Source organism: Drosophila busckii, chromosome 3R, assembly GCF_011750605.1.
Source record: "Drosophila busckii strain San Diego stock center, stock number 13000-0081.31 chromosome 3R, ASM1175060v1, whole genome shotgun sequence".
Lineage (NCBI taxonomy): Eukaryota > Metazoa > Arthropoda > Insecta > Diptera > Drosophilidae > Drosophila > Drosophila busckii.
The window spans coordinates 8,553,123-8,576,790 of NC_046607.1; the positions used below are offsets into that span (position 1 = coordinate 8,553,123).

A 23,668-nucleotide genomic window follows, 5' to 3' on the forward strand; every position below is an offset into this window, starting at 1 on the left:
AGCATAATTTCAAAAAATCTCGGATACCGAGCAAGACATGTGGTTTTTTACCCGTCGCGGTCGAAAAGGAAAAGAGCAGGGGCTGTTAATTAACAGACCTGTTACGGCGCTGTAAAGCTCGATACATTTAGCATGGACGCAACGAATAAGCTATTGCTCGATAACAATGGTAGTTGGTATTTTGTGCAGTATTTTTGCAAACCTTTTTTGTTTAAAGTGTAAACTGCAATATAAAACGATTTACAAACTTGTTGCTGTGATTGTTCTTGATATGCAGCTGTAAGTCTTAAGCTCAAAAGAGCTTACGTTGCAATTCTAGCAACTAAGGAAAGAGCAGCCACCAACAGTAACGGCAATGCAACACTTTGTTTACATTGCGCACGTCAGTTGATAAGCGTGTGTGAGTGAGTGCGCGTGAATGTGGGTGTTGGGGCTAGAATTTATCACTCGCTAAAAAAATTCCACGGAAAACACAGCCACTGTCGCAGTTTACATTAAGAAGCAGAGCTACGTCGACGTGGCCTTAGGAAACACAGCACAAACAAAAGAAAATGTGTGGCATATTTGCATATCTGAACTATCTAACACCCAAGACGCGACAGCAGGTGCTCGAACTGCTGCTGCAGGGCCTGAAGCGTCTGGAGTACCGTGGCTATGACTCAACGGGCGTAGCCATAGATGGACCCGGACAGGATATTATTATGGTCAAGCGCACGGGCAAAGTCAAAGTGCTGGAGGATGCCATAGCAGAGGTGTGCCAGGGCGACGGCTATGCTGAACCCGTGGATATACACATAGGCATCGCACATACGCGCTGGGCCACGCACGGTGTGCCCTCTGAGCTGAACTCGCACCCGCAGCGCTCGGATGAGACCAACAGCTTCGTGGTTGTGCACAACGGCATCATCACAAACTACAAGGACGTCAAGACGCTGCTGGAGAAACGCGGCTATGTGTTTGAGTCGGATACGGATACGGAGGTTATTGCCAAGCTGGTGCATCACTTATGGCAGACACATCCGGGCTACACCTTTGGCGAGCTGGTGGAGCAGGCTATACAGCAAATTGAAGGCGCCTTTGCCATAGCATTGAAATCGAAGCATTTCCCAGGTGAATGCGTTGCCTCGCGTCGCGGCTCGCCTTTGCTGGTGGGCATTAAGGCCAAGACCAAGCTGGCCACAGATCATGTGCCCATCTTGTATACCAAAGCGCATCGTCCGCATGGTCAGGCACAATTTCAGCTGCTTCCGGGCGGCAGCATGGAGGTCACTGCGGAGTTTCAGCCGCTGGAGCACAGGGAGGTGGAATATTTCTTTGCCTCGGATGCCTCAGCAGTTATAGAGCACACTAACCGTGTGATCTATCTGGAGGATGATGACGTGGCTGCTGTCAAACGCGATGGCACATTGAGCATACATCGCCTGAACAAATCCTCAGATGATCCGCATGCTCGTGAGATTATAACACTCAAAATGGAAATACAGCAGATTATGAAGGGCAATTATGATTACTTTATGCTCAAAGAGATTTTCGAGCAGCCCGAGTCTGTGGTGAATACAATGCGTGGACGCGTGCGCTTCGATACCCAAAACGTTGTCTTGGGCGGCATCAAGGAGTACATACCGGAGATTAAGCGCTGTCGTCGCCTCATGCTTATTGCCTGCGGCACCAGCTATCACAGCGCTGTGGCCACGCGTCAGCTGCTGGAGGAGCTCACCGAGCTGCCTGTCATGGTAGAGCTTGCCTCTGATTTCCTCGATCGCAACACGCCCATCTTCAGAGATGATGTCTGCTTCTTTATATCACAATCTGGCGAGACGGCGGATACTTTGATGGCCTTGCGTTATTGCAAGCAACGTGGCGCGCTTATCGTGGGAATCACCAACACCGTGGGCAGCAGCATTTGCCGTGAATCCCACTGCGGCGTGCATATCAATGCAGGTCCGGAAATAGGTGTAGCCTCTACCAAGGCCTACACATCGCAGTTTATTTCGCTCGTCATGTTTGCCCTGGTCATGTCTGAGGACCGCTTGTCACTGCAACAGCGCAGGCTGGAAATTATTGCTGGACTTGCCCAGCTGGATGAGCATATTCGCCATGTGCTGCAGCTAAACTCGCAGGTACAAGAGCTGGCCAAGGAACTCTACCAACACAAATCCCTGCTTATAATGGGTCGTGGCTTTAATTTTGCCACCTGCCTAGAAGGCGCACTCAAGGTCAAGGAGCTCACTTATATGCACAGCGAGGGAATCTTGGCTGGCGAGCTGAAGCATGGGCCACTGGCGCTGGTCGATGATGAAATGCCCGTGCTAATGATTGTTCTACGTGACCCTGTTTATAACAAGTGCATGAATGCTCTGCAGCAGGTCACCTCCCGTAAGGGTCGGCCCATTCTAATATGCGAGGAGGACGACCAGGAGACCATGGCCTTTTCCACACGCTCCTTGCAAATACCACGCACCGTCGACTGTCTCCAGGGCATACTCACAGTCATCCCATTGCAACTGCTTTCCTATCACATTGCCGTTCTGCGCGGATGTGACGTGGACTGTCCACGCAATCTGGCCAAATCCGTAACCGTCGAGTAGATACAGCCTCTAGCCCCCAACTACAAAATTCCATTTTACTGGCCAACGTTAAGTTTATAGTTTATTGTAATAAAAATAAGCGCATTGATTTATTTTCCCTTAATCTTTATTATTTTATACACTTTGTGTTACTGTGCAATTCATAAATATTTGTTATACCCCCCCCCCCCCCAAAAAAAAATTATCAGCAGTATATTTTTTAAATTAAAGCTGACCCAATTTCTATTTTATTTGTAACAAATACAAATACTTTAATGCATTTAAATTAAATTTGTTTTATTTTGTAGTTTCAAGATTCGCGATAGCTTCGATATCACACACTTGAAATAAACGTATTTGTACATACTTACATAACCTCAGAAAAACAGTATTTTTTTATAAATAATAACCAAACTAATGAATATTAAATATTTGAATTTTTTAAAATGAGCAGAATATTCGATAAATTTGGTGGTCGCTACTGGCAACAGCTGCTCGATAACAGAAATGCTGGCTTGCAGCCCTGCCATAAAATCTTTTATTACATGATGCCAACCCTGTTCGGGCGCTAATGCAGAGCAAATAACTACAAAAAAAAAGTTGTGCAACGTGAAAATTATCAATAAATCAGTAAAAAGTAATAGAAATTTGTATAAAATATGACGGTGAACAAGCGGGACGCAGGTCTAACGCGACCCCGTTGTTTTTTCGACATTACGCTTGGCGGTTTAGGCGTCGGACGCGTAGTTTTCGAATTGTTTAACGATGTTGCTCCCAAAACTGTTGAAAATTTTCGTGCTCTTTGCACTGGCGAGAAGGGTGTTGGACAAGTGACCGGCAAACGCCTGCACTACAAAGGTGTAATCTTAGTAATGTTTATGTACATTATGCGTATAATTAACAATTGTTTTGCCCTTTAGGTAGTATATTTCATCGCGTTGTCAAGGACTTCATGGTGCAGGCGGGCGATTTTAGCGCTAGCAATGGCACTGGTGGCGAATCAATTTATGGCGGCACTTTTGAGGGTAAGTTGCACTTCTGTGTGTGTGTGTGTGTATTGCATTTTGTGCAGAAGAGCGCGCATATGTGTGCACGAATGGGAATTAATTGTGTGCATGTATACATTGATATTCGTGTCGAACTCCTGTTGAGCTCCTGTTGCAGGCCCCAAAAGCTCTCAATCAAGTTCCAATACGAAAGCTAATCGAATTATATGGCTACAAATTCCAAGTTTCAGACCGTGAATATTTCGCAGTAGTACAGTTTTTAAACTTTACATGCCATATGTTTCTTAATCTCGCTTGTTGCTATTCAGTAAGTCAGTCAACGTAATTAGCTTGTTAGTCGCTTAAGCTTAAATATACAATATGTATGTTATCATTCTGCAATTCATCTTACCTCGTTTTCACTTTACTGCATTTGCCAGAAAACTTAGTTAAAATGAAGCAACCCAAACGCGAGCTGTATCGGCATTCGCAGCTTGCACCTTTAATTGCTCAGCATATTTTTACTCTTACATCGCCTTGTAATGTCATACAATAATTTATTTAAATACGCTTCATAGCACCTGATATTACAAAAGCTGCCAACTTGCGTTTGTTCATAAGCACTCGCATTTTGAAGTTGAATGCCATATCTGGCATATAGCTTGGTATTGCTTTGGCATCCATTGTCCAGCCATCCAGAAAGTAACGTTTGTTCTAAAAATTATTTGATAATATATTCAATAATAATATTGTGATAATATATTCTAAAGTATATACATTAGTATATACATAGTATATATTACTTGCCTTTTCAAAAGGGCATTGAAATGGAAAATTTCCAACGCGTCGTATCTGCAGCAAAAACATCTGTACTAGATAATCTCTATGTAATGAATACAGGGATGTGCAGAAGTCCATGTCCAGTGTTAAATATGGTGTAAATTTTTTAGATCGCAAAAACTCAACTCTTAAGTCTCCTGTTAAATTCGATAAATCCTTCATAGCAATGAACTCCATGAATAAAGCATCTTTTCCTTGTTTGTTCTGAATCACACTACAGTTGGCTTGAACTATTTCTGGCCGATAATTCGTACAATTTAAGCTGCAGAATTTAAAGTTGACCTGAAAGTAGATTAATTGTATTTAATTTAATTTATATTTGTGCTTGGATATGCTTACCTTTCTACCCCAAGTGTGCAGCACGTAGCCAAGAACACAGAGTATAGTCCATGGAATGCTCATGCTCACTGTCGCTATATTTAAACTTTTGAACTGACTAAAAGATCATATGTTTGCGTTGGTGTAGACTAGTAATTACAGAAATCAATTCAAATTAAATATTTAAATACATTTTTTTTCATTGTAATTAGTTAAATGTTCAATTGCAGCGGAACTAAATACCTTTCTTCACATTAAATACAAGTCAAAAATTTCAATATATACAACATATACACTCATGTTTTGGCTATTATTTGTTGTTATACTGGGACAGAAGTCCATAAATTCAACCTACTCTGTAAAGTATTTGAAAACTACTTTTTGAAATTTTCCATTGTCCAGCCATTTAAAAGGTATCGGTTGTTCTAAAAAGTGATAATTTATATTTAGGATTATATGTTAAGATTAATATCAAGTGCTTTCTCAAAAGGACATTCAACTGCAAAATTTCCAAAGTGACGCATCTGACGCAGAATCATCTTAACTAAATTATTCCTATGTGATAATTCCAGTGTTTTGCAGAACTCCATTTCTAGTATTAAATATGGTGTAAATTTTGTAGTTCGCGTAAAAACAACTATGAAGTCTCCTGTTAATGAATGAACTCCTGTAATAAAGCATCTTTCCCTTCCTTGGCTTTAATCTTACTACAGTTGGCTCGTATCAGCTCTGGCCAATAATTTGTACAATCTAAAGTTCGTCCAAAAGTATATTTTGCTTTAATTAAGTTTCATTTTTAGCTTATGGCTATGCTTCCCTTTCTACCCCAAGTGTACAGCATGTTTGGTTACCCAAAAAGACAGAGTATTGTCCATGGATAACATCTAATAATGCTCATGCTTACAACTACTGTTACTACTGTCAATTATCATATGATTGTTTTATTTAAATTTGGTTCAGCCTAATAATTACAGAAAGCAATTCAAATTAACTATTTAGGTAATTTATTACAATTAGTTAAATATTGAATTTAATTTCAGGAAGGTTAATTATTTAAACATGCTTCATTGCACCCACTACTGTAACATTTGCCAACTGGAGCTTGTTGCTCAGCACTTGCACTTTAAACTTGAACATCATTTCTGGCATATAGCTTGGTATAGCTTTCGGATCCATTGTCCAGTCATTTATATAATATCTCTTGTTCTAAAAATCATATAAAATTATTACTTATTTCGCTATTAGAAATTAAATGTATAACTTGCCTTGTGAAATGGACATGCAAATGGAAAGTTTCCCATTCGTCGGGCCGTACGAAGTATCATTTCCAGTATATAATTATTGGTACCACTATGTGTCATTTTCAAAACGTTGCAATAGTTCATGTTAAGCTTTAAATATGTTGTCCATTTTGTAGATCGCATAAATTCAATCTTAAATTCTCCTGTTAGGTTGTCCTGTTCCTCAATAGAACTGTACTCAAAAGTGAGACTAGTTTTGTTCTGACTTAAACTACAGTTGGCATTTATTAGATGTGGCTCGAAATTTATGCAGTCAAATTTGTTGAAGCTAAAGAAAATCTGTACGGTAAAAGAATAAAAAATGTTTAACTTCAGTCTTTATTGTATTGGATCTGCTTACCTTTCTTCCCTGTATAAGCAGCAGGTAACCTAATAGAAATATTGGCAATGTATAAAACCTAATAATAAAAAAGTTCATACTGGTGAATCAATGGCGATAGATGAAAATGACTGCTTGGCGCATAAAGCATTTTGTTACCAGCCTAGATAAGTAAATGTTTATTATTTGGATATAATAAATTAAAAGCTACTTTAGGCCGGAACTATCAGCTTGACAAAAATACAATGTTAAACGTATTAATTATGCTTAAGCTATTTTTAATGTAAATTAAATAGAGCCATAATTAGTCTCGTTTATGTTTTTCGTATTGTTACAAAAATATATCGATTTTAACTATGTCCTCTCTAAATATAATCGATTTATATTCTTAAAAATTTTATAATATTAATAATTTATTCAAGGACCGTTTAAGAGTTCAAATTTCTAGTTTATTTCGATCCACAATATTTCGGAAGAGCATAATTATTCACTGTTGGAATTCAAATACAATCAATAATTTAAATACTGACTGTCAACGTTTTTGGCAAAGATCTAATTTCTTTTAAATATTTTAAAACAAGAAGTTTTGATGCTTGTTAGCTATGTATACTTTGACACAATACCCCAACTTAAATATTAAAAAATCCGTTTAAGATCTTTTAAATTCCCCAGTTATTTTCAATATTGCCATTATTTTGCGTTTTAAAATGAAATTTGTTTGCATTTTGAAGGACATCTCAGGCATATAACTTGGTACAGCCTTACTATCCAAAATTACGTTCTTTAAAGCATATAGCTTGTTCTGCAAATAAAAATATAAATATTATTCAAGTTAGGGGAAGTTCCATTAGCAAGTGATACCTTCAAGAATGGACATTCTGATGGAAAGTTGCCAGCACGTCGAATCTGAACATATATCATCTGTAGCACATAATCGTTCTGAACTGACTGCAGACTCTTGCAGTAATCAATATTCTGTTTTAAATATGTTATCCAGTTCTCCTTACGCAAGACATCAATTTGAAGTTCTCCAGTTAAGTTATGTATATCCTCGGTAATTGTAAAGTTGAAGTTTATTCCATCACCGATTCTTGGCGATCGAGTTATGCTACAGTTTACGTCAAGAATATCCGACCATTGATTTGTGCAGAACATTTTCTTAATCTTAAATTTACCCTTAAATAAGCTAAATGTAAAAATGTTTTTTAAGATATATGTGACATTTTTACCTTTTGCGACAATGTAGAGACAACAAGGAAAGCAATTATGAGGATTTGTAAGTTAGTAAATGCAAGTTTTAGCATTTTGATGTCGATGGAAACCCGTTGAATACTAGCAATAGTTTGGGAAGCGCAATTTTGACTGGCGATTTAGTAGAATAATACATACAGAAAGCCGCTCAACAGTTTTATCTATCTAGATATTAATGAAGTAGAACTAATGAGTTTATTAGCATATTTATTTTAATTTATATCAGATATATTTGGAACTTTAATTGTAATGTAAATCTGATTTTTATTTTTGTACACTTTGGAAAGTTACAGTAATATAATAAAAGTTCCGCGTAATATTAAATTATGTAATAGTAAATTACTTACACATAAGTTAACATCCTTTAAATTAAAATTATGTTGGGGGTTGTCTTTTATAAATTCGTACTTTGTTATTTTGGATGGCTCAAATCTTAAGACTGCAATTTGTCATGATCACTTTATTAAGTAGTTTACTCTTTTTATTTAAACCAATACGTCAATATTCTGTTTGCATTTACACATTTAAATATATAGAAACTTTTTAAGGTGCCGATAACCAAAAAGAAAAATAATAGAATTTGATTACTTTCGCTTCATTGCACCTTTAACTGTCATTACTGCAAACTTATGCTTATCAGAGACTAAAGTCATTTGCCATTTAAAGTTAACTGCGGGCATATAGCTCGGAATAGTTTTGCTATCCATAGTCAAACCGTGTACATAATATGTCTTATTCTGAAATTAAAATGTATCAAATATTACGTGTATCAATAATTTCAACTTAACCCTACCTTATGGAATGGACATTCTGATGGAAAGTTGCCAGAACGTCGAATCTGTACATTTACCATCTGTATGATATAATCGTTATGCACTGATTGCAACGTTTGGCAGTAATCCATATCTGTCCTTAGATAGGAAACCCATTTATCTTTGCGTAATATATCAAGTTGAAATGTTCCCCTCAAATTTGTTATATCTTCACTAGCATTAAAGTCCGCGAACAGTGCATTGCCATTTTTCGTAGCATGGCTAACACTGCAGGTTATATTCATAATGTTGATATTTGTACATTCAAAGCTCTCATAGCTGAAAATAACCTAAGTTTTTCAGAAAGTAAACATTAGAGGCACTTAAATTGTTTAAATTTCATACCTTTTGCAGCGTAAGCGGAATGAAAGCGAATTGCAATAATATTGTCAACGTAGTCCAATCAACTGCGCGCATTTCGAACCTAAATAATTTATTCGCCGTTGTCAATTACCAAATGGTTTAGGGACTACGCGTAAACTAAACATTGCTTGAATTAATCGGTCAATAGTATTATATTGATAAATGTTAATGATGTAGAACTAATGGTACACAATAATGCATTTGTGTTGTAAAATTAAATGCTAAATTGCTTTGTGACGATTTTCCCTTTCATTTATCATCAACTCATTTATTATCAACCTTATGTTAGAAAAAACCCATTGAAGCAGTTTAATATAAGGCACTGATTTTTTAAGATCATAAATCTTTTTAGTGCTTGGGAAGCTTTATTTTATTCTAATTATGTACAAACTCTCAGCTATTTGAATATCTCCAATAAATTTGAGTTTTATTATCTTCTATAAAAATTTGATGGTATAGATTTTGGTTAAGAAGCCCATATGCATATTTTTATTTGTAAAACATATTGTATGTTATTTATTTAATTTTTACAACTTTATTTTTTCAGATGAGTCTTTTGATAAAAAGCACGATCGTCCCTTCTTGCTGTCCATGGCGAATCGCGGCAAAAATACAAACGGCGCGCAATTCTTTATGTAAGTGAGCTCCGGCTTAATCTATGTGTGTGTGTGTGTGATTTCTTCACTCTTCTTCCAGCTAAGCAAAGTTCTATTTCAGCTAACCGGCATTTACATAAATAACTACATATTTTTATATTTATTTTTTATAGTATTTATATGTATTTAAAAAACAATCTGTTGTTGTTCATTGATTTATTGCTCATATAGAGAGATCTTGCGTTTATCTCTGACCAGCGGACACTTTTGCATCCAATGAGACACTCACTGTCCCCGTTGTGTCTGTTGGTGCCACAGCCTTCTACTTGGTCTAGCTTGAAGTCAAAGCCCCATCCATTCCCTTACTCACAGTTTGGCAAAACAGTAGCCCGAGCGGCTGACAAGGCAAAGAGCCTTTCAGGGGCTAGGACTTCGCTTCACAGAATGTCTACAAGCGGCAGCATCCTTGGGCTAGTCTTTTTTAACGATGAGGCATGTTTGGTTTGGCCTACCGGGATGTCGACAGCTTGGCTAGGCTTTAGTTTGTTTAGCAGAGCAGCAGCAACAACAACAGAGAACAACCGTAAAAAAGACAACAGCAAATGCTACTACAACAAAAACAAACAACAAACCAGAATCCCAGTTAGCAAAGTGTGTAAAGCATTTTTTTCTCTTCTTCTGTTTTTCATTGTAGTACAACACAGCCCGCGCCACACTTGGACAAGTAAGTTGAAATACTAATTATTGTGATGTGTAGAGCTATATATTAATTAATAAACTTTTATTGCAGTATCCATGTTGTATTCGGTCATGTTATATCCGGTCAGGAGCTCGTGCGTCAATTAGAAAACTTACCCATAGATCGCAACTCACGTCCGTTGCAGGATGCTGCCATAGCCAACTGTGGTGAGCTGGTTAGGCAAACAAAAGGTGAGATTAAGCTTATTTTACTACAGCACAAATATATATGAAAGCAACTGTTTTGTATTTTGCAGTCAAGAAGGAAAGGAAAATTAGGAAGCGCTCTACTGCTTCCTCAGCTGAATCAGCCAGCGAGATGGCCGAGCTGGAGCAGGTGCGTAAGGATAAAAAGAAGAAACGCTCACGCAAGGCCTCCCATAGTGACAGTGACAAGTATAAATTAAAATAAATGTATATTTAGCATGAGCTAAGTTCCAAACATTTACAGCAGCGATGTAGACCAGTCCAGACGCCAAGCAAGACAGGAAGAGGAGGAGGAGGAAGGCGAGATACATCCGTTAGTCACCTTGACAAAGATTGATCCAAGTGAAATTCCAGAGGTAGAAGAAAATAATTCAAGTGTCTACAAAGTTCTTTGTTTTTAGACGGATTCTAATTATTGTTAAGAAAATATTTTTCTTGGTTGTCTTGCTTTATATTAACAGAAGATTCAATTCACAATTTAGTAATTAATTTGAATTGCTAAAATTTAAGATTGATTTAAATTTTCTACATTACATTAAGCTTTAAATAATATAATGCTAACATATATTTTGTTTCACAGGTTTCAAATAAATTTCTTTTACGTGCTGAGAGATCTCGCTCACGCGATCGCGAAGACCGTGGAGCTCGTGGTAATAACTCACGCGATCAGCGTCAACGGGAGCGTGATGACGAGCGCGATGATCGAGACAGAGGAAGAGAACGTAATCGCAATAACTTTGGTTGGTCCAAGCAGATCCAACCACCAACCTCACGCAGTGGACGCATTGTCAAAGGGCGTGGCGTCTTTGTAAGCTAAACATTTTTAACTAAAAAAATGTAACTTTTGCTAATTTCGAAAAATTAAATTTGCAGAGATTCCGCACACCATCGCGCAGTCGCTCCCGGAGCATTACACCGCCGCACTGGAAGCATGCACAGAAGCGCACTATCAAGCTGTCGGACTTGGAGCGTTTGGAGGAAGAAAATAAGATGCGCGATGAGGAGGTCAAGAGACGCGAACAGGAGCGTAAAAAGCGACATGAAGAGGCCTCTAAAGATCCCAAGAAATCATATTTTGAGCTTACTCATGCCAGCACTTATGGCGGCAAAGTGACGCCGGACAAGTCGCCCGAGAAAAAGTCGCGCAAAGACTCGGAACGCAGCAAGGGCAAAGAAGCCATTGATAAAGAGCGCGAACGGGAAAACCCCAAAGAGGAGACGCAGCCAAAGAGACGCAAATCCGTTGATATGAACGCTTTGGACTACGAACAGCAGACCGATAGCGAACCGGAAGCCGAAGCTAACAAACCAGTCGCAAAGAAGCATGAGCCCAAACTTATCAAAGAGCGTCCACGCGAAAAAGAAAAAGAAGCTGATACAAGTGCTGAAAATCGTAGTCGACGCGAAGAGCGCAAGCCCGATCAAAGACAGCGCGACCGAGATAGATCTCGGCGCAGTCGAGACCGTTCGAATTCTCGTAACAGGCAGCAGAGTCGAGAGCGTTCCAGCTCACGCAAAAGGCAAAGAAGTCGTGATCGTTCACGCAGTCGACAGCGTAGTAATGAACCATCCAATCCTCGTAATTGGCAGCGAAATCAATGGAATAATAATAATAACAACAACTACAACCGCAATCAAGGTCAGCAAAATCGTCGCAATCGCAATCCGTTTGCTGAACGTCGCCAGCGATCGCAAGATAATGAATACCGCAATCGTTTCCCATTGTCACCCATACGAAATCGCAGCTCGCCCGTGGATCGTCGTGTACGTCGCTCACGTTCCCGTAATGCAACCGATCGTCGAAGGCAGGAATCGCAAGGTCGCCGTCGTCAAGAGTCGCCGGGTAGAAACCGACGTGACTCTGATGGTCGTAATCGACGTGATTCGCCTGGACGTCATCGACAAGAGTCGCCTAATCGTAATCGCCGTGACTCATCCAGGCGCCGTGAAAATTCCGAGCGCAAACGCAGCCGTAGTCCGCCTAAATCTTCAGCCGCAGCCGACTTTGAGGAAGACGATAAGTTAGAGCGCGAGAAGAAGCAGAAACGCGCTGAGGCAGCTATGTTGCTTAAGGAGCACATGCGCAAGGAGATTGCCAAGGAGGAGGAGCGTCGTGCTGAGAAGCAGCGTGAGATGGAAAAAGAACGCACCACTCAGGAGCTTAATGAATTGGAACGCCTTAAAGCCGAAACGCTCAAGAAACTGCACGAGGAGGAGCACGAAGAAGAGGGGCCGACCAGCAGTCGAACTAGGCACGATAGTCGCGGTAGCAGTCATGATGCCAAGCGACGCAAGCATAAAAAATCCAAGAAGCCATCAACGCGCTCTCCCAGATCGGACACGGAATAAATGTTCGCCATACACTATACATAAACCCACACCCTGACACCTCCTCAATACAAAAAATACATTCTTTCGACAACTCTGAGCAATACGTAAACAAACTTATACATACACTTAATGCAATTGTAAAAATCCGTAAATGTATAGAGCGTCCAATAAAGAAAAAAATTTAGTCTCAAGCCGTATTGCATTTTGTTAATACACTTTGTATTTTGGTTAGTATTAATAATAACCAAAGCATATAGCTTGATCTTTAATCCATATATTTATATATAATGTAAATATTGATTACTATTTGTGAATCAATGGAAGTTATAAATCATTCTACTTAGCTAGGCTTGTTTAATAATGTTTCTAGTAAACGTGAATTAGATTTGTGATTAGTATAATTACAATATAAACTTCATACTCTGCAGTTCTTTAGGACAGTTGACGCCTATAATTATTGTCTTATGCATATTTTTATAGGATAAATATATGTAGGTAAATGGTAATGACACCAAGGGTCCTTTTATTAAAAATAGAGTTGAAAACAATTTGCATGTGTTGTCGGTATATCTTTAGCATATTTTCGACATACATTGCATAATACGATAAAACGTCTAAATACGAATTTTTATAGGAATTAGTTGAAATTTATCAGTCCTTTTGTTGTTTATGGAAAAAAAGTATTTATTTAAGTTTCAAAAAATACGGTCATGAATGTTTTGATTATTTATTTATTATTCGAAAATCAATCACCTATTTAAACTTCCCGCGCAGCTTGTAATTCATACAAACATACATTAGAAGTAATTTTAGTGTGACCAGACATTGCAAAGTAACATAAGCTGGCTCGTTAACAGCTTATACTGTTAAGAGTAAGCTAATGTTATGAAAATGTAAATTTCACTGGCTTCCTACAAATAGATTTAAGTTATAAAGGACGTCTTTTTTATTAAAATATAATAAGCAAAAAACTGATAATATGCATTTTAATAAGCTAATTCCATAAAATATTCCATAATCTCGCCCACTGTGCGGTGTGAGAAAGCTTCAGTGTTATTGCGACCTTTCATTCATGATACTGAGCTTTTAACGCTGCCGCTGCCATTGAAATGTGTTTTTGCATCTTTTTTCGTGCGGCACAAACAAAAACAAAAGTTGACGTCGACGCTGACGTCGACGTCGCCGGCAAACGCGAGCTTACGAGTATCTGTGTGACAGCGTAACTGCAATTGTATTCGCGTGCAAGCTTTCAGTACACGAATGGCGTACAAACTGTTTGGACGTGTTTGCTGCTCGCGACGGTATTGTAAATGTATCTGTGTATGCTAGTAGTGGTTGTGTATCTTTATTGTTAATGTACGCGTAGAACGTAACAAAGCAACAAACAAACAACAAATGTTAAACAGCAACAACGGCACACAATAATAGTATTGAAAGCGACTGCAAAAAAAAAAAAAACAAACTGGCAGCAATTTGTTGATTTAAGTGAAGCGACGGAGGCGGCGGCGCCGGCGACAATGCCTCGCTTGCATAGTGTGCGTGAGACTGTGTGTGCGTGTGTGTGTGTGTGTTTGAGTGAGTGAGTGTAAAAAACAAATACAAATACAACAAATTGATAGGCTGAGCCAGCGAAATATAAACTTAAAACGGAAATGCAAAAAATATAACAAAGGTAGCAATAAAGCAAAAGTGATGGCGTCAGCAGCAGTTAGCGGGGGCGGGGCAGAGACGCTGACGGCGATGACGATTGCGGCAGCAAAAGCCGGTGCAGTGCGTACACAAATACAAAACACTACGAGAGAGGCAAACAAATAGAAAGAGAGTCAGTCCCACGCACACAGACACACACACACACACACACACATACACAAACATAAATATATATGTATGTATTTACGCATAAAGAATGGCTGTGAAACAGCAAGCGTGCCTTGTTTTCATATTGAAAATCAAACGAAATGTGATTCATTTATTATTGGCTGCTATGCTGGAAATTCCGGCATTGTTGTCCGTCCGTGCTGCACATAATTTATGACATAATAATAAGAAACAGCAACAGAAACAGCAACAACAACAAAAATATTAATGCCAACATGTGCGTAATAATATTTTATGCATATATTTTAAAATGAAAAAATACCACACACAAAAACAAGTCAAAATTCCAAATAACAAAAAAAAGGATATGAAACGCAATAAAAGCATAAACACACACACAGACAGACACAAAGAGTTCACTGAATGTGGCGCTGCGGCGGCGCTGCCAAGTACTGTCGTATGCGTTCAGTTCTTTTGCTTTGAATCCAAGCCTTGGTCACAAAGGCAATAACAAAAAAAAAAAAAAAAAACAGCAACAGCAACACAAGCCCAAAGCGAAGCGCACAAGGCCAAAAAGGCAAAACCAAAGCTCGACGCACAAAACACAATGCGAAAGCGTAGCAAAAACAAGGAGCCAAACAGCAGCGGCAGCGCACAGTGTTACAAGTTGTTTGTAAATTAGCAAGCAAATTGTTGCTCAAAACAATTAATAGCAAAAATAGCAGTTTTAAATTGTTTATATTTAATGTTGCGAGTGCACTTGTGAAATTGCAATTTTTGGCGGCTACTCATATAAACACAGTGTGCAGCGTCGGCTTTGTTATGAGTACAGGACTTTAGCCAATGTTGTTGTTGTTGCGGTTAATGCGAATTTGGATGCTCAGAAAAAAAGCTTAGAAAGCCGCGCTGTCGCTGCCGCAGTTGCCGACGCTGCTGACGCGCTGCAAACAAAAGTACAAAATATATACGTACAGATGCTGCTGTTGATGATGATGATGATGACGAAGAAGAAGAAGAAACAAGAACACGAAGAATAAGCATAATAGAAGGCACAACAAGGTAGAATTTCGAGGAAATCGAAATTTGCGTCGTCGCTCAATTTCGACCGGCAAAGCATGTGTTTGTATGTGTATGTGTGTGTGTGTGTGTGCGTATCTGTGTGTGCTATGCGAGCGTGTATTTTCGCATAGTCAAATTTGTTTTATATAATTCGCAACTACCCCGATATGATTTCCGTTGCGCTTCTTCCTTATCTCTCAAATTGAGCGACGAAAGTTTTTTTTCTCACTTTTTTGGCTGCTTTTTGCTGCTAAGCAGACAACAACAACAAAAAGTTGCTTATTGTTGAAAACTTATGCACATAAATAACTTGTGCGTGTAAACTCAATAAATACAAACTTTAAATAATAAAAACTAATATGAAAATTCAAAACACTGTAGTGTGTTGTGTGGTTTTTTCCTAATTTCTTTTGTTCAATTTTATAGAAATTTTGGTTGGTTTGCCTTTGTGCTCAAAAAGAAACTTTCCGAAATAAATATATGAAAAACAATTACATATAAAAATGCAATTGTTCAACGCACACACAGACACACACATTCCAACTAAAAAGTTTGTCTGTGAACTCTCATACGTTCATAAGTACGCAACTACTGCCATTGTCGCCATCTGTTTTATGCGTATTCCTCTTCTTTTTTGCATCACTATTTTCGTTTTTTTTTTGAGCAAAGCCTTTGATAGTTGAAGTTGAGCAGCAGCAACAACAACAAAAAATCATCATAATAATAATAATGCTGCTGCCAGCGCCGAAATTTATTTTAGCATTCATTTATGCGAATTTGTTGTATTGCTCTTGCTCTTCCTCTTCTGCTGCTGCTCTTTGCGCGCGAATTCGTGCATTTTCTAGCTAGAAAAGAATCTTATAGATAGAAATTCGTTATGGCATCATCAGTGTGCTGGCTTTCGATAGAAATTATAGAACGCAGTCTATAATAGATATAAGCTAGACAAAGTACAGCTATGCGCATATGTCCGACGAAATTTAATTATGTACATAATCATAGCATCAATTGTCAACAAAATGTTTTAGGCCACAAGCTCGCAGACTAAGCAGAAGCTGTAAGCGAATTCTTTGCATTACTGACGCAAAATTCTTGTGGGCCGACGGCTATTTGAAAATAAAAGAAATAAGAACTGCTGCTAGTTTAATTTTTAGAATTGTGTTTTACTTGTCTTCCTCAGTGTCTTGAGATGTAATCAACATCAGCAAAAGTTTCTATTGAATTGACAAGTTATCATCATTTATAAATAGTCGATTATATAAAGTTATTCTTTGATTCAAATTAATCTTCACAATTTTCATTTTATTTTTAAAACTTTACAGAGCTATTCCATTTATCATTTATAAATATCCAATAATAGAATAACTATTATTAGCTGTATGACCTCAGCTATAGCTATTAATACTTTCTTTAATGTACTTAAATCATAATGGAAAAGTTATTAAAGAAACAGGCTTTTAGTTTTAGACATTTTACGCATTTTCCGGCTAATTATAATGAACTAAGTTTTCACGCTCTGTAATGTTTCTACGCCTATTTAATCATTAGCTTGGGCTATAGTTAGTATGAATGACCATTAAAATTGCAGGCTTAGCTGCTGACGCTGCTGACGACATTCTACGAGTTTAGTGGGCTATTAAATATATTAAGTATACGCACTGTGGCTGGTGTTAAATGTTTATGCATTTTTCATGAGCTGAAGCATACTTTTGAGCTCTCGCTCTCGCTCTTGCATGCATATGTATTAGTGTTAACGTATTAATTTTTTGCAGTTAAAGCAAACGCGCAGTTGAACAATGCCAAAGGGCAAAAGAAAATGCTTTTAAGCCAAAGCTTACAACAAGTAAAGTGCTAAACGTTAAATCTCCAAATTGTGAACGAGAGAGTCGCGAAGTCGAATTGCAATTTGAAAACGCCAATCCGGGCACGTTGAAGAGACATTAACGCCCGATTGCAATGTTTTTGTTTTACCAACGACGCAACTTTGTCATATTCATAACTGAACTACTACTGCTGCTGCTGCTGCTGAGCGATGACAATGGCCAACCAAGAACAACAGGTGAGTAAGCCAAGCCACTAACTTAAACTTAAATCGAAAAACCAAACATGCCAAGCTGCAATAAGCATAAACTAAACGGCTAAATGTGCGGGCGTGTGGCTTAGCCAACAAAAAAGAGAATGAAGAAAAAGAAATAGAAGCAAGTAGTAGCTGAAGTAAACTTGTTGAGTTTCAAGTGCTCAAGAGCTGGAGCTGGAGCTGGTAATCGCATAAAAGAAAATTTCGGCAACATAAAATATTAAAGTTGGTAAAACACGCGAGAAAAGTTGCTCCGCTGCTTGTGGCAGCGTCAAGTATTCAGAAAGCCAAGCCAGCTGTAGCTTAACTACCCTTTGCTTGCAGTTACATTTTTTTATATGCTGGGGGTTGCTTTTTTTTTTTGCCGAATAGCCCTTTTGCATGTGTGTGCGCCATTGCGATGATGTCCTGCTTATTGCGTCGTTGATTTTTTGGCTAGAATTAGAATTATAATGTACAAGCATTTGTATTGTTCACGCAGCTTGTAAAATTCTCAGACTAAAAGCTTTGCTATTTATCTCAATCAATCAAGCAATCGAATGATTTGCAGGGCATGCGCCAGTTCATGCAGCCCTAACGCGACTCTGCAGGGAAAATAAAACTTTTTGCCACACATGATAGCGCAGCGGCAACTCAGTTGAGTGTGTGTGTGTGAGTGTGTGGCAAAAGTCCAAGTCCAAGTCAAACGACTAAGCGGCATGTCGTCAATAAATTTTCCATTAAATTCAAAGGCAACACACAAAAAACAACAACAACAACAACAAATGTATGAGAATAACGGCAAATGAAAAACAAGCGTCCATAAAGGAAGGTAGCGTCGAGTACACTACATAACTTTCAGTCGTTTCACACACACGCACACACACATACACGCCCACCCACATATGCAATGACTGTTGATGTGGGTGTTTGTCTGTGTGCGTGCGTGTCTGTGTGTCTGTGTGTTGTTGTTTAGCTTCCTGTCTGTCCTGGCAGGCCTCTTATTCAATTTTGGCGCTGGCATGTGGCGCCATCTAGCGCCTTACCATGACAGCGCCTCCTCCGCACTGTGCAAAGCAACAAATGTCACAAACATGCATAGTTCACTGATTTTATTTTTGCACCCCCGCCACGCCCCTGCAGCCTGCTCCATTCAGCGAGTCTTATCAAGTAGCGCGTGCATCAAAAAAAAAAATTAAAAAATATTTTCATTGTTCTTGAATTTAAAGCCAGAATCGTTGTAAATTTAATTTTATAGTTACATTAATTATAAAATTATATAAAAGAGCTTAAGATAAACTCTTAAGTATTAAAACAATGAATATTCCATACAAAATAAATAAATATTATTTTTATGTTTTAAACTCAAAAGCTTAAAAGTAAGACAAATATTAAAAATAAGTGCGCCATATTTATAAAAAAAAGTTCATAATTAAAAAATATAATTTAATATATGTATATATTGTATATTATATGCATAACTTACAATCTATTTAAAAGTTTATAAGTAAATAATTTGAAGGGTATTAACAGAAACTTATTACCACTCTCTGCTCTGGCCTAAAGGGCAAGTCAAAAGGCTTGTGTCTTAGGTTCATAATGCCAACTATTTCTTATAACATTCTATTCTATTTTTAACATGCTAAGAATAGAATAAAAGGTTAACAGGCTACTGTTGGGAACTGCGGTTAAGCAAAGAATATCGGACCATTGGAACTTAGTTTAATACAAGATTTGGAAATGGGGTTAAACTAACCCTCAAAGGCTTGCAGTTTATTGAATATTTATTAATAAAAAATATACATATAATAAATATATAATATAATATAATTTATGCGTGGAATTTGGAATGGACAAACTCAACGACGGCTTTGAATAAATTCTTTCGCGTTTTCATTGACGTTTCATTGACTTTTCTGCTATGTAGAGTATTCAACAGTCTATCATTTCACTTTTTTGCGCTGCTTTTTACCGGCAGCAAATAACTACAACATAAGCTATTGGAATAGCAACTCTCACGTCAACGTTGCTTATTGCTTATTGTTGTTGCTGCTGTTGTTGCTGCTGTTGCTGCTGCTGCTGTTGTTATTGCGATTGTTGTTTTTATACATAAAGCAAACAGCAAATCATTTATTGTTGTTGCTGTTACACAAGCCGCTTGCCACATGCCGCGTGCGTCGTGTAGCAAGAGCTAAAAATCTGCCTCAGAGCACTCCATATTCATATGCAAATTGCGTTGGAGGACCTTACGGGCTGCTCGTTCGCTGAGCAATGTTTTTATTTTTTATGCTCATGCACGTTGTTGTTACGGTTGTTGTTACTGTTTTAGTTGTTGTTGTTGCTGTTGTTGTGGCGTTGGTGGCGCCCCAGCGCTTGAATTCAATTTTGAAGTGCTTCCTGGCTTTGTTGCCGTTGCTGTTGCTCGTGCGTTTTGCTATTTGACATCTCAAGCAGCTGCCTCCCTCCACTTTTGCTGCTGTTGCTAATGCTGCAATAGAACACAAAAACTAAACAGCAAACAAATGGGTGAGTGTGTGTGTGTGTGTGTGTGTGTGTGTTGGCTAGAGCTGAAACTATATTGGCCAGCGGCAACACCAGTCGAGGCTAAGCGGGTTATGCGTGGGGGATACAAAACGTTGTGTTGCCTTTTTTTTGGTTCGGCTCTTAGTCTTTGGGTCTTAAGCACTGTGGCAACTTTGCCTGACGGCTGCTTTTGCGGCTTTTCAGCTGCCTGAGCCTGCGGCCAAGCAAAATATATAGAGCTGAGCTCACTGCTTTAAGTTCAGTTAGCTACACATACTCATGCCCATGATAGAACATCCTTGACAGCTTTAAACCGAACACTGGTCGTCCACGCAACATCCTGTGACCATTCTCACACTTTTTCTTACTCTACCCTGCCCCTCGTCTCAGTATCTCTCTCTCTCTCTCTCGCTCGCTCTGTCTCTGTGTGCGTCGTGGCAATTCCCGGAAATCAGTTAAGTACAGCACACGGCGCTTGGCGCTCTACGCTTCAAGGCATTTGGCATCGTGCTCGCCCCTGCAATGATTACATTTGCCAGCAACATTTGCGGCAACGCCTTGAAAATGTAAAAAAAAAATGCCCGTAATATAATTTTTAATGCAAAGCATTAAATGTGAGCAAAGCAGACAGACGATTCTAAAAAAAAACACACAACATTGATTTGTAATTTTAATTTTATATTCAGGGCAACCCCCAAAAATGTTATGAGTTCAATTAGTGAGTAGCAAGCAGAGCTGCGTTCTAGATTCAATTGAACGAGTCGTAAAAAAACGAGCAAATCAGTAATTCATGAACTAAGACTATACTAAAATTTATTTGGTTGGTTTTTATTATGGAAGAGTTTATCGTTCATGATAAAATGATAACTTCGAGAAACACATGTCTATATGCCCCAAAAATCTCTAGAGAAATATGAAATCTCCTAAAAGAGTTTATCGTTCATCTTCGAGTAACATATGTCTATATGCCTCAAAAAGACTAGAAGTATGAAATCTCCTAAAAGAGTTTATCGTTCATGATAAGATTAAATCTTCTATATGCCCCAGAAATCTCTAGAGAAATATGAAATCTCCTAAAACCAAATCGTTGTAGTTACAGCTTCTTAAAAGATTTTAATGTTACGGCAGCAAAGAGTTGTTAACATTCATATAAAATATGCTAAATATATACTCCTAACCCAGAAAGAGGGAATAAGGAGCGTCTTCCAGTTGGAAGCTGATTTTGAGTTGAATTGAAATTCAGCTTAAGTACATTGAGATGAGTTGATTTGCTAGGTGAAAAAAATTTAAGTTATTAAATGATATTGCGCAAAAATAATCTACGAAACATGCTGAAAACAATGATACAGCAAAAAAGTAAACCACGGAAAATTCTGAGAATTATTTCCCATAGACTTCATCGTTCTAAGCTGAACCTGAAACCAAAATGAATTGAAACCAAAAAGATACAATTCCAATTCGTAAATTGTTTAGCCTTAATATAACTCCGATCTAGCTCATGAGTCTTGAAATTGAACTATAAATTTCATCTCTAGCTAGCAAGGATTTTTAGTTGACAGTTGCTGACAGCGTCACACTTTGGGTCATTTTTCAATTTCCATTTGTTAAAACCCGAAGGCTTGCCACGAGGCGTGCTTAGACTGCTTATTGAACTTATTTGTAGAGCTGCAACTGTCGCTTCTCACGTCAACACGTTTTTCAATATAAAAGCGCTAATTACATTTTACAACAACAACAACAACAGCAGCAGCAACAGCGATTAAATATAGCTACAAAAACAAATAATTGCTAGCAGAACGAATCAATTTAATATTTAAACCATTAAAATTATATAATTTTTCTGCTTTGTAACTTGTCTGCGCGCAACTGTGTGACAAGTAGATTTGCAGCTAAAAATACTTACAACAATTTCTGCTGCTTGGTATAATTTTGTTTGTGGTGTGCTTTTGCACTTGGCTTGGCCTGTAAGCCCATTAGTTGCTCATTGGGTTCTTAGCCATCAACAGCGGCGAATGGAAAATTTTTCACTTGGCCAGTAGGCAAAGTGGCAAAGCAAAGGCAACAGCAACAGCAAAGGCAAAGCAAAATAAATTCTCCCTTAGTCAGCATGATGTTTGCTTTTTCACATATTTATTTTTTATTATTTAAGTTGTTGGCAGCATGTGCGTCGTAGCTGCTTGGAGCATATGTATAATGTATATATATATTTAATACTCTTTATAGCTTCAATTGCTGCTGCTGCTGCTGCTGCTGAGGCTGCTGTTTGGCAATTAGAATTATTATTATTAAAAGTTAGTTGGCAACATTTTGAAGTGTTTGGGGGCGCCACATTAGAAAAGTTAAAGCACTTGCGCCAAAAAGTTTACAAATCGTTAGAGCGTCACGCGGGCTTTAACGAGCAGGCGGCTGACTCAAATTATTGAAAGCTATTTAATGAAAAGCAAAACTATCAATTCCGAGAAGCGTAGCGTAGTGAAAACTTTACTCAAAATAAGTTGCAGCAAACTTTATATAAACAATGCTTTGTTTTAAAAGTAATCACAATCATAAATATTTAGACATGCACATTTATTTATTTAACATTGTGGACTTTAGCATCTTTTTGTGTGTTGTGCTGTACTTGAAACATAAAGAAAATCAACTGCAGCAAAGTCCTTGTTCATGTTTCTATCTAATCCCAAGAACATGCAACAAAGCAAATTGCTTATGTTTTGTTATAAATTTAGTTTGCAGATTTTCCATGTTTTTGTTCTTAATTTAGTCAGCTTAAATTTCTTGTTTTACTTGGCGTATACGTTTTTGTTTTCAATTATTATTGCCGGCTTCACACGTGCGGAAACAAAAACAAACAAAATCCATTAGAACTGCCAACGCATGTAAGTCGCAAAAATATTTTGCTTTTTTTTTCTATTTTTGGGCTATTTTGTGTAAAGCATTATTTTTGTTATTTTCAGCTTAATTTTGACAACAAGTAAACGAAATAGAGTGAAAGGTAATAAATTGAGCAATATCAAAAGCAATATCGTGTTGAAGCGAGTAGTGCTTGGGTCATTGTTGGCATATTTTACTCGACTGCTTGGTCATTCCAGTCTGGGTCTGGACACTGAGCTGGGGATTGAGGTCAACAAAATAGAATTTCGACTAAAAATAAAATGCGTCAACGGCACTCAAGTAGTTTGTTATTGTCGCGCCGCCATAGTTGGTAGGTTAGTTGTCTAGCAAGTACTTGGGGTACTTTCGTATTTGTATGTATGGCTACCTACCTACCTATGTATTTGTAGTCAGTTTGACATTAGTTATTGCGCTTTTGAGTGACAAGCGCCTGCTTGGGCCTGTCAGTTGACAACAGAGCAGGCATTATTACAATATATACTTACTAATGTATATGCTGGGAGTATAATGCTTTTTGCAAAGTACCGTCTATTATCAGCAGGTTTCGAGTTCATTGAATTCGTTCCGAGTTCCGCCTCAGCTCGAGCCCTGCGTGGCCCCCACCCCACGCCAATGTGGGTCAGCGCAATCAACCCAATCAGTGTCTGCGCTTGTTCTGCGCCATGCCAAGTAAGCTCCTTGTTAATGGCAA

General features: G+C 38.2%; 3 protein-coding genes across 5 annotated transcripts in view; all 3 read left to right on the forward strand.

Annotated features, from left to right (window-relative positions):
- The first annotated feature begins 225 nt into the window (after positions 1-225).
- On the forward strand, positions 226-2,691 carry LOC108603152 (glutamine--fructose-6-phosphate aminotransferase [isomerizing] 2). The gene has a single exon (XM_017991704.1). The coding sequence runs from the start codon at positions 552-554 to the stop codon at positions 2,586-2,588; it is 2,037 nt and encodes a 678-aa protein (XP_017847193.1). The 5' UTR covers positions 226-551; the 3' UTR covers positions 2,589-2,691.
- Positions 2,692-3,136: 445 nt separating this feature from the next.
- LOC108604406 (peptidyl-prolyl cis-trans isomerase G) lies at positions 3,137-12,814 on the forward strand. 2 transcript variants are annotated; one of them, XM_017993871.1, is made up of 9 exons: positions 3,137-3,425; positions 3,488-3,592; positions 9,305-9,392; positions 10,048-10,077; positions 10,144-10,283; positions 10,349-10,487; positions 10,543-10,654; positions 10,879-11,106; positions 11,172-12,814. In XM_017993871.1, the coding sequence occupies exons 1-9, from the start codon at positions 3,227-3,229 to the stop codon at positions 12,645-12,647; spliced, it is 2,517 nt and encodes an 838-aa protein (XP_017849360.1). In that variant the 5' UTR covers positions 3,137-3,226; the 3' UTR covers positions 12,648-12,814. The 2 variants fall into 2 exon arrangements, with proteins under 2 accessions (XP_017849360.1, XP_017849361.1); XM_017993872.1 differs by having other exon boundaries at positions 10,546-10,654.
- A 1,080-nt stretch (positions 12,815-13,894) lies between these two features.
- The window catches only part of LOC108603927, a 55,109-nt gene continuing 45,335 nt past the window's right edge, over positions 13,895-23,668 (forward strand). Inside the window, exons 1-2 of one of the 2 annotated variants that reach the window (XM_017993120.1) lie at positions 13,895-13,949; positions 17,279-17,565. In XM_017993120.1, the coding sequence (XP_017848609.1) occupies positions 17,463-17,565 (103 nt within the window). In that variant the 5' untranslated portion in view covers positions 13,895-13,949; positions 17,279-17,462. Of the gene's footprint in view, positions 13,950-14,791; positions 15,507-17,278; positions 17,566-23,668 lie in introns of those variants that run through there. The other variant, XM_017993121.1, reaches the window with a different exon arrangement.